The sequence below is a fragment of the Engystomops pustulosus genome, chromosome 11 (assembly GCF_040894005.1).
Source record: "Engystomops pustulosus chromosome 11, aEngPut4.maternal, whole genome shotgun sequence".
Taxonomy (NCBI): domain Eukaryota; kingdom Metazoa; phylum Chordata; class Amphibia; order Anura; family Leptodactylidae; genus Engystomops; species Engystomops pustulosus.
In genome coordinates, this window is record NC_092421.1 from 73,507,564 (window position 1) to 73,519,579 (window position 12,016).

Genomic DNA, 12,016 nt, shown 5'->3' on the forward strand with positions numbered 1-12,016 from the left:
AGATCCAGCCCTCCCCTCACCGCAGCCCCGAAGATGTGAGCACAGGAGCAGCAGGTGGTCTCAGCAGCCCCCTACACCATGTGTGCTGAGCTTTACATCATACAGGAATCCATCTTATAGCAAGCTAAAGGCATAAAGCCCTATGAGCTCTTCCTCATCAAGGCCGCATCATCACAAGACAATAACCTCACAACAAAGTACAAATTATCTGCCGCAGCAATATCAGAGGGGGCGGAGCTGAGTAGGGAGGCGACACGGGGTGGGACCAATCAGTAGGCAAGAGGTGTGTCTCTGTCGACATCAGACTTGTCAATATAAACTCAGTTTACACATCACATCCCTATCCAAGGTTCAAGATCTCAGAAATGACACAAATGAAGACATCTTTTTACACATCATAGCTAGAATTATTCTCTAGAAGCATATATTATACCGCAGAGCTGCACTCACTATTCTGCTACTGGCGCAGTCACTGTGTACATACATGACATTACTTATCCTGTACTGATCCTGAGTTACATCATGTATTATACTCCAGAGCTGCACTCACTATTCTGCTGCTGGTGCAGTCACTGTGTACATACATGACATTACTTATCCTGTACTGATCCTGAGTTACATCCTGTATTATACCCCAGAGCTGCACTCACTATTCTGCTGCTGGTGCAGTCACTGTGTACATACATGACATTACTTATCCTGTACTGATCCTGAGTTACATCCTGTATTATACTCCAGAGCTGCACTCACTATTCTGCTGCTTGTGCAGTCACTGTGTACATACATGACATTACTTATCCTGTACTGATCCTGAGTTACATCTTGTATTATACCACAGAGCTGCACTCACTATTCTGCTGCTGGTGCAGTCACTGTGTACATACATGACATTACTTATCCTGTACTGATCCTGAGTTACATCTTATCGTATAGTATTATACTCCAGAGCTGCACTCACTATTTTCCTTTTTAACGGAGAAAGAAGGATAAAAGATGAGCGGAAATTTTGTTTGCCCTAAGCCACACCTTTTGCTCCAACCCTCCTGCCACATCACTCAGTATAATTTCTTGCTCAGAGTTCTCTATCTCATCCTCACATCGTGTCTCCCCCCCATATCTCCCTGTCACATTGTAGCCCCTCTAATATTGTTCTCCCCCAGCTGCTCTCCCTCATATTGTGTCCCCACAGTAAAAACACAGATATTCACCTTTCCCCTTTCCTGTGCAGCTCTTCTCTCCTCGTTCCTGCTGTATGTAGCTCTGAAGCCGACAGTTGACATTATCACATCTTACCTGCTGGCTCTGCTACATAAAGAGGAGGCACAGGGATAATGCACAGAGCTGCAGGCTTTCTGCAGTATCACTGTCATGAGCTCTGTCGGCGTCCCGGCACATACCTCCCACCGGGCAGGACAGTGCTCAAAAACCAGGACTTTTCTGCTAGATCCAGGACATTTGGGAGATATGCTATTCTAGGTGTAGGCACTGCGTGCATACATTGCAATGCTGTATTATACTCCAGAGCTGCACTCTCTTATCATTACTCTTTCCCGCTGTTTCTTATATCATCGGCTGCTTTTCCTGGTATCAGTGTGTTGCAGGAAGTCGGGGCGCGAGGATTTTTACAGTCACATTTATCTTGTCAGTGTCCACACAAATCAACAGGTTCGTTCGTCATTTTTGCTGCCGCGTGCACCGCCATAACTGTAATTACACTGCACAGAAAAATGTCAGGGACCAAATATCAGCATGGAGCATCACCGGGAACTTTCTGCTCCGAGTTAAAACTTAAACAAACCTCAACATTGCACTTCAAACACACTGCACCCAGCTATTTAGAAATTAACCTACAACCCCCAACTAATAGCAGGGAATCCACAACATCCCTCCCCCCCGCATAGCAATATAGATACAGCCCCCCTAAATTAGCAACATATGATTTCTCTTGGGTCCCCCATTCAATTTTATATAGAGCCCGGTTACTTGAGTCACTTTAGTAGATGATCTTATATTTTAGGAAACCCAGATTATATCCAGAACATGTCTTGTTTTATTAATGGCCAATCGAAAAAAACATCCTTTTGGGGCTGAACCTTAAGAATCTTTACATGGCATCTCTTCTGTTACTATGTATACATTGCTGCTGGACATTCATTTACATCTGGTGGGAGGAATCTTGTCCAACCAACGTTTTTTATTTGTCTTCACATGACATGATTCTGCATTGCTTTTTTTTTTTTTAAATCAAATATTTTTTTATTGAAAGTTTTTGTGTTTTTTCCCCCCTTTTACAAACCCAACAAGTATAACAATAAGAGAAATATATATTGCATCAAATATAAACATTAACAGGCATCTTCAGTATTACACATATATAGTACAGCCAGGTAATGACATCAAGAATATTCCAGATTTTATACTATATTTTGGTAATGATTACAATACTATCCAGATTGCACAAATAAATATAACAATATATGTCCCTCTCTACCCTACCCCAAACCCCCCCCCCCCTCCCCTATGAGCCAGCTCCCCCTCCAGCACCCTTGTTTCCAACTATTCTGACTACCAATGGAACCTCCGTTGCCTATTTCACCAAAGATAGCTGATACTCCAAACTTGCCCTTAAACTTAACAGGGATGCCGATGACAAACCTGGTGTGTCCATCCACTTGCCCCATATCTTCTCAAATTTTGGAATGCAGTTTCGTTTTGCATATACACTATATTCCAATCGTCTGATCGTATTCAGACGATTTATGAATTCCCTCTTGTCTGGTGGCCGAGGCCTTATCCTGTGAGCGGCTATGACCTTCCTGGCTTGGTATAAGGAGCGCTGAATTGCGATGTTATTTGGTTCTGTCATGTTATCAACCCTTAAAACTCCTAATAAACATGCCAGAGGGCTTGCTTCTATATTTATGGAAAGGACTTTACGTACTGACTCCAAAATAGACTTCCAGAAATTTTCCAATTCTCTACAGTCCCACATCATATGCAGTATTCCCGCATCCTCTATGGCACACCTTGGACAGTCTGAGGTGGATCTAATCCCTATACGATACAGCAGTTGGGGGGATTTATAGGCTCTATGCAATAATAAGAGGTGAGACATCCTACGAGCTTCGCTAGGAGAGAGAGTAGGAATTAGTTCCAAAGCCTCTGTCCACTGTTCATCCTCAATAGGACCCACTTCTCCTTCCCATTTTGCCCTACACTTTAAGGGCACATCTTTCATAGAGTCATTGAACAATATAGTGTAGGAGTAAGAAATGAGGCCCTTAGTGGATTTTGCCTTCAATATCCTATTCAATATTATCGTCTCCCCCCTAATCTGTGTTTCGAGAGCATGTCTAAGCTGTAAATACTGATAAAAGCATGCATGTGGCAACTGAAAGTCACTTTGTATTTGTTCAAATGTCCTGCAATTACCTTCAGAGTAAATATGTTGTAAAGTCCTTACCCCTTTCATTTCCCATGGGGTAAAGCCTTCTAGGCGAAAAATTTCTGGAAGAGCTGGGTTACGCCAGATAGGAGTTTCCGAGGTGTATTTGAGAATTCCTAAAATGTCCTTGGCTTTAGACCACACTTTAGACATAAGTAATATTGTTGGCTTATTACTTACTCCCCCCCCTCCAAACCCGCCCTCTAAGGCATGTACTGGTATTGAGTGTTGTGACCATAAACTAATCAGTTTAATGGCTGAGTGCGCTTGCTCTCCTTCTGCCTCTACCCCCCAGCTTTGGAAGTGTTGCATTTGTGCCACTATAAAATATAGCCAGGGGTTTGGTATAGCCAAACCTCCATCCGCCTTCCCCCTTTGTAAAATGTCTAAGCTAATTCTGGCCTGTTTTCCCTTCCACACTAACCTCCTGAATAGCCCACGGATTCTATGGAAGTATTTTTGTGATATCCATATCGGGGAATTATGTAGTATGTAGAGTAGTTGAGGCATTAACACCATTTTGACAATGTTACCCCTTCCGATTGGAGACAATGGGAGTTTACACCAAACCTTAATTTAATCGGCAGATTTGGCTAGTAGTGGTTCAAGGTTGCTCTTAATATATTCCTTCGGGTCTGGGGTTATAACTACCCCAAGATATTTGAATTTGTTTAGCATTTGCAGTGGTACTTCTATCGGGACATTTATATTATGCTCCTTTGCCAATGGCATCAGGACATCAGGACAGATAAGCCCCGAATATAGGCCAAATTCCTTGATAATTGACATTAACTGTGGGAGTTAACTATTTGTATCTCCCATATAAATCAACATATCATCAGCATAGAGCGATATACGTTCCTCTCCCCCGTTCCATTCTACATTGCTTTTAATTTATTTTGGGACTTAAAATTAATGACTTTACATTTGGTTTAAATGTTATGCTTTTCAGTTTGTATGTTTTCTAGTGTTCCTTTGAATCACACTGCAGTGACTTTATTTGGCCTGTATGTAGGTTATATACCAATCAATCTCTATATAACCATCATGTACATGTATAACCTGCTTCTTTGTTTCTTTCAGGGTGTGCCAAAGCCAATCGCCATAGAGCCGTGCTGCGGTAACAAGGCGGCTGTCCTTACCGTTTTTCTCTGTCTGCCAAGAGGACTGGCCGGAGTTCCTCCACCAGGACAATCAGGTGTGTCCCCATATAGAGGAAGTGTCCTGGACCAACTCTCTACAGTGTATCAGCCCCTCCGCTGTGACAGCAGGACTAGCTACGTACATAATTATTCCCAGTCACCAAAGTTAAACAGAGGCCTGGAATATGGTGAAGAAAATATACATATAGGGGCCTCATTGATCCAACAAATCAGAGCTCAGCTTTTGTAATCTGCTGTGGGAAAATTAAAGTGGAGCTCTGATTGGTTGCCATTCAAAACTAAGATACTTTGATAAATCTCACAGATTCATAAATTTAAAGAATGTCAGAGAAATTTTCATGCCCATCACAATAACGTAAAAACCAAAAAAAAGCCCATTTAAGGGGTTTTCCCACAAAGACAAGTTAGGCCCTTTCCATGGGATAGGGCCTAACTTGCTGATCAGTGGGGTTGTTCTCAGTCTGCCCGACCCCTCGCCGTTCTGCTCCATTAATCTCTATGGAGCTGATGGAGATCGGTAAGGGCCTAACTTGTCTTCGTGGGAAAACCCCTTTAAGCTCAAGAGAACAGGAAATACATCTCTACAGTGTTAAAGAACTCATAAGATACATTGTTGCAAGTTTGCAGCATGATCAGAATCTGTACATGTAAAGGGGAAGAATCCAGTCCATCATCTCCTGGCTAGTTGTGACGTCAATATATCTTTCCAAACTCTCCAGGGGGCACAGGCCAGAGAGATAACAGATTGTATTCCCCCCTGCACAGTAGTCTCTCCCAAGATGAAATGGCTGATAACAGAGAGTAATAGATTGTATTTCCCCGCCCAATATTCAGACTCAGCTCAGCATGAAATGTCTGAAAACAGTAAACAATGAACCATATCGTGATATTCCTGGTAGTGATGGCTCCAGTTCTGGCACCCCCGTTCCTAGCTTCTAATTTTCTGATTCTGGTTCTCCCTTTTCCTCTCTTCGGTGTACGTTGGCTTGCAGTGACCTTCCATTTGCGCTGCACCAGCCGCCTGCACTTATAATGACTCTGCTATTGAACACAATTTAACTAACTGAAAACACATGAGATGTACGGGGGAAGGTCATGGCCAGGAGCGGAGGGGGGCACCGCTCTGCGCTCTGATCTTTACACACTAATTTCCAGGTACATGACGACTGGTGACTTGTAATCTGCAATTATTCTATAAACCGGGCCACTTATTCCATAGAAAGGCTGCTGCCCTTTCCTCCTCTTGGGGATCCATGCCTCTGCTGAACCCCTGCCCTATCACAACAGCCTGTACATGAGGTCCCACAGAACAAAGGGACCACAATACTGCTCATATTATCGCTACCTGGCCTTCCATCAGAAGAACTATGTTGACCTCCCCACCAGTCCACCGAGAGCCATGAACGCCACTTTTTAAACAATGTAATTCTGTGAAAGCCGTACAATATGCCCCCCAGTAGATAGTTAGCCACAGAGAAAGAAATTTAATACTCCCCCAGCTGCCGGCTCCCCATGCCAGGGCCCACTCCTCTCTTTGAACGAAGCACCGTCACCCAAGCAACAATGAACACAGCGCCTGGGACGCACAAAGGACACAGGCAGCGGTAACATCGATGCCTCCATCTAGTGATGTGTGTGTCCTAGATGCACACAGCAGCAACCACTATTTAAGTAAAGATTTGCTTGCGAGCCAAATGTTGCTACATCTGGCTCCCAAACCAAAAGGTTCCCGACCCCTGCCATTAAGAGATAAGTGAGCCTACCTTTATAGGAGCAGGAAGCAGGACTATAAAATGCGGCTTTACATTATAGGATAGCACTGGGAGTATGGTGCTGCTACTAACAAGATGCACCAAGGTCTGATTACTCAAAGACAATGTATAACACTTGGTGGCAAAGAGCACAGCAGTGTGAGGACACATCCTCAGTACATTTGGAGAAGCTACAGCACTCCTTGCACTAACAGCATACACCAATGTATGATTACACATTGGGACAGTACCCGACACTATCTTGTCATCACTGCTGATTCCATTCAGTCATAGCGAGCAGGGATCTTAAAAATGATGTTAAGGTCTATTAGGTAGTTGCATATCCTGAGGACCGGTGTACCAGCCCTTTAACCGTTAAGTGGTGTCAGTAGGATCAGCTGGGGCTATGTACGCCCCCTACTCACCTGATTTAGTGACAGAAGTGGCTCTGCCGTCTTAGAGATCGCACTCGGCGGATTTGTGATTTCAAAGGGAATAATGCAGGAGTTTATTCCAATGTGACGGGTTAGGGATTTTGGAGCCCCCAATGTCTCGGAGCTGTCACAGTGCTAAACACAATGTAAACATCAGCAGGTTTAAAGGGGCAAAGAAGAAAAACCTGTGACAATGGAGCAGACTCTGGTACAGAGGAGTGACACTTCACCTCCCCAGATATTCAGAGATCTGTGCACCGGAGCCGCTGGCTATGTCAGGTCGCGCCACAGCCTGCCAGGGGTCCTCCAGATGTTTGAGTAATAAGACGGACCCTTTAGATCTTAGGTTAACGTGGTGAAGAAAAAATGGTATTGGCATATGCAGAGGAAACACACATTAAATCCTGTGGGGACCCTCTGCAACCAGTGATTGGCCAAGCTGACAGGAATGGTTGCAGTTGGTTTCAGACCTACAGGCTGAAATCTCCCAGCATCCCCCTCTTGTTTAGTGCTGGCCCCACTTTCTGCATTGGCTGACCAGAGCAGGACAGCACAGACAATTCTGGAGTCTATGTAGGGGAGCAGTGGCCAAGGAGGCTGCTGATCCTGGGGTCTGGAGCCCTGAACAGTCATATAGCCTTAACTATTTTTTTCATTTTAGGCATATGGCATATTTGCCATCACCTGGATTCAGATATCAATGACCTTTTAGCCACATTCATTACAGGACGATGACACTCTCATGACCTTGAACTGTCCTTGTGAATGTAGATATTAGACATGACTCTGCCCATTCATTGTCCTGTCTGTGGTATCATCTGGGAGCGTCTATTCTGTGATTACACGCCGTTCCTTGTAGCCGGCGATTATGGCGCCGCCACATCCCAAAAAACATGCATGAAATAGTGACAGCCCTCTCCAATTAATCACCTTGCCGAATGCCTAATTATTATCGGAGGAACGGCAGCCGCGTTCTATCCCATCATCCTCCGCCCAGCTGCTTCCCTGCAGGATCGTGCACCTGAGCCCCGGCTTCTCATTTCACGCTGATGATGAGGAGTTAGCGAATAATAGACAATCTGAGCTCCGCAGAGGAGAGCATCACTTGGCTGCTAGGGCCAAATAGAGTCACAGGGAGTCCAATCAAGGTAGAATTTGTGACATTTCACTGAAGTCATCAGTCAATCTATGAGATAAGTGACATCACTTCAAGGAACATTGAACCTTGTACCCTGAGATAAGCACCCTGCCCTCTTAAGCCCTACCCCTGCAAAGCTGAGGGGAGTATTTAACATGCAGCAGGCTTCTTGTAACATATATATCGTCTTAGGACATTTGTACAACTAAAAAGTGAACAACATTGATTCCTCCCCTGCAGCGCCTTGAAGGTTAGATTCTGAAACTCCTCCCCTGCAGAGCCTTGAAGGTTAGATGTATGAAGCTCCTCCCCTGCAGAGCCTTCAAGGTTAGATTTTTGAAACTTCCCCCCCCCCCCCCCTGCAGAGCCTTCAAGGTTAGATTTTTGAACCCCCCCCCCCCCTCCCCCGCAGAGCCTTGAAGGTTAGATTTTGAAACTCCTCCCTGCAAAGCTCAGAGGACCAATCCACATACTTCAGAGCAATGTCATCCTGAAGAAGGATATCATGCTGCAGCAACGTGGCCAAGTCTTTTTAGGGTTTTTTCTACGTATGGAGAAACACCTTAGAGAGTTATCCTCTTTAGGCTCCCCACCTGCAGAGCATGAATATTGAAGAGGGTAAATGTTACTAAACTTTTTCTTCCCATCAAATACCAGTAACAGTGTAGATGTAATACTTACCAGACATAAGATTAAGGAAAGTAAGGGGTTAGGTGTGAGAGGTCACAGTAACTATAATTTCTGCTCTCCTCTGATGTATTATCTTGGGGGCAGGGCATTTAAGGGACCGATACTCACCTGTTTATCATACAGACCTACATTTATTTCCTGTGTCATATTGCAGTACACATTATGCCATTATCACACATAGACAGTTGTAATAAGAGACTGCCAGGTGAGAGAATGTAGAGGGACAGTCTATGATATCTCCTCTCACATTATTCTGGAGGGTGGTGAGGGGCGCTACGAAGTCTCATCCATTATCTATTTCCTTCTTTATAAGTCACATAAAAGCTACCTGCATTGGAAATGAGGCTCAGAAGACAAATGTGCACTTTATTTTTTATGCCTTTTGAAAGCGTGTAAAGACGTTGTCAGCTCTCCAGATGTTGGCAATAAACTTGTATGGCGGGGAGTGTGGAGGAGGCCGGGCGGCGCAGATAACGGAGCTGCGGGCCTCAATAAGTCATTACATGATAGTTGTAATATGCTCTATGTGCTGGGAGCAGGCTCCTTCCTTCCACCTATAGACATACATAGTCAGCGGCGGCACAGCCGTGAACCATTGTGCAGGATCAATGGGAGCTCTGCGCACCTTTATACGAGGCGTATAAAACCGATTGCTGCAGTGTCATAAACTTACAATAAGATTTATACATTATCTCCTGCACCACAATGGAAAATAAGATTCTCAAATGGAGAGCTTCAGAAATTGAAAATAAAACCTTGCATTAACGAAGCTGCAAATATGAGGGGTGTGGGCTGCCCGCAGCAAACCCCTGCTAAAATTTAGAAGCAACACATATAGTGGATCTTTTTTGCAGAGAATTTGCTGATGATTTTGCCTTTCCTATAGATCTACAGTAGAAGGTGTACATGCTGCAGGTCTGGCTACATGACTAGTCATGAACTATCCATAGGATAGTAGCTGAGACCATATTGTATCACAATCCAGATGTTCTGATCACAGGGTTTCACATCAGTCAACGGTTCAATCCCCACCATAGAGATCAGTCAGTGGCACGGTACTCGTTACTTCCATGATCACGGACTAATGTAAAACAGTCCTAACGGTGTGTTCACACATTAGTTTCAGTGGAAACACATATATGATTGGACCTAGTCCCTCTCTGTTCCGCTTCAGTTGCGTTTCAAAACACAATGATTCGCATTTTCCCGACGTATTACCCACATTTTTCCGATTTGCGGCGATTTCCCCTGAATTGCCCCGGGATTTTGGCGCACGCGATCGGATTGTGTCGCATCGGCGCCGGCATGCACGCGACGGAAATGGGGGGGCGTGGCCGAACGAAAACCCGACGGATTCAGAAAAACCGCCGCACTTACCTTCACTCAGCCCGGCTCGGTGTATTCCAGTGCGTTCCAATGCTCTTCAGCGCAGCAGCACCACCTGGTGGACGGCGGAGGAACTACCTTAGTGAATCCCGGCCGGACCCGAATCGAGCGCAGAGAACGCGCCGCTGGATCGCGAATGGCCCGGGTAAGTAAATCTGCCCCAATTTGAACACAGTCTAACCTGTCGCTGTAATATACCACAAATAGTTAAAATTGTGCAGGGTTCACATCACATTTATTTGTCAAAATAACATCTAAATGTGTGTTTATGGACATGACAGATGCCCAAACATTGTACATTTGTTGTGAAAACCTGGGACTACAGCATTTTCCGTGTCCTTTTGGAAAAGGTATAGTTTTTTTTTTGGTGTCCATGGACGATAAATTGATGGCATCAATCCGTCACATTGGTTTTCATGCCAAAATATGGATCTTAAAATTCTCCATCTTGGTAAGAACACATAGGAATGTCTACAGAAGGTGCAGGAAGCAGAAGTGTGGGAAAAAAATTAGGTAAACATCTAAATCAAAGAGTGCATCAGTTTTAGTCAGTTTTTAAATGTATACATTGCAGTATGCGTCTAGCCATACACATACATACATACGCATGTGAATCCAGCCATACTCTACAATTATCATCTTTTTAAAGATCTCAGCTTGCTGTCACTGAACAGACACATTCATACACGCCCTGTATAGAGCTAGTCCTGCTCACACAGCTGCAAATTGTTTCAGTGTTTACAGAAAGCCAAGCACAAGTCCTCTCATGTCCTGATGTTTTGCTACAATGTATCAGTCTGAAGTTAAAGACAACAATGGGAACCCCGCCTTAGCACTGTTAGTGTGGGGGTCCGGCCCCCACAGAGTCGCTGCGGGAATAATGAGAATGTGTTATTCTACATCTGATAATTACAAAGAGGATTTATTGCATTGACTGGAGGAAAACGCTCACAGTAAACCACAGGAGGTCGCAGTCAATCGGATCCATGCGAGTCGCATCCTCACAGAATCTGGGCCTTGTAGTTCTCCCAGAGTTCCCTTCCTTAGTACAGGGGGGGGGGGGTACTTCGGCTCTGCTGTATCTCCTGTAATGAATATCTGGCCCTCTGCCCATAACATATGGGAATTTCTGCACAGTACACACCCTCCCCCACTACAGATTCTATGTGATAACCGGAAAATTACTTGTGCAGATTATTACACCCCTGACAACTGAAATCTGCAGAACATTGCTCCCTCTACCTCCTGATACATAATGATATTTGTTGTAGCTCATGACCCGTCTAGAGATCTGCAGAGCGTTACCTCTCTACCTCCTGACGGATACATAGTGATGTCTACCATGTACACCACATCCCAGCATTTTGCAGAGCATTTCTCCCTTTGCCATCTGACAAACACAACAATCCTGCAGAATATTACACTGCTTACCGCCATGCAGTACATTGCACCCCCTTATATTACTACTGATCTGCACCACATTGTTCCTTGTACCTCCATGCTGACACACAGAGATATACTCTGCAGATTACTACACCATTGACATATAGTTGATAGCAGTTTTAGAGTTTCCAGTGGTGTCCCCAAATTATGGAAGCAATTCCCAGCCAATATGGCACATTGCTTAGATTAGGACACATTTACCAGTATTTTTATTTGTTATCTCCTGCGACTTGCACAAACAATTAAAGGCGGTGGTGCCCGTCGCACGAACGTCTTCTGCAGCTCTGGATCCTGTAATTATTCTTCAATTAACCTTCGCCGAGTAGTCCTTATCAGCACTTACTTTCTCTAAATTTCAACAGCAACTAAAGCGAAAAATTAAACGTTCAGTGACCCCTCGCGGGTCATTATTGTAGTAACATTAGTTGAGGGCGGGTTCAGGCGATACATTATATCCACTGGCTCTTAATAGTAATACCTGGGTGCAGGTGACCCCATGTCAGATATGCCAACTCCGGTTTACTATCTGTGTGATGTCTCCTGACATCATTGATACTATAAGAAAA

The 12,016-nt window shown here is 44.4% G+C and overlaps 1 protein-coding gene and 1 long non-coding RNA gene across 2 annotated transcripts in view; one reads left to right on the top strand and one right to left on the bottom strand.

The window, feature by feature from the left end:
* The window catches only part of ATRNL1 (attractin like 1), a 313,371-nt gene that overhangs the window by 286,745 nt on the left and 14,610 nt on the right, over positions 1-12,016 (top strand). Inside the window, exon 28 of the mRNA XM_072130772.1 lies at positions 4,529-4,643. Coding sequence (XP_071986873.1) covers positions 4,529-4,643 — 115 coding nt within the window. The remainder of the gene's footprint in view (positions 1-4,528; positions 4,644-12,016) is intronic.
* The window catches only part of LOC140106360 (uncharacterized), a 67,844-nt gene that overhangs the window by 12,864 nt on the left and 42,964 nt on the right, over positions 1-12,016 (bottom strand). The gene's annotated exons all lie outside the window — the stretch shown is intronic.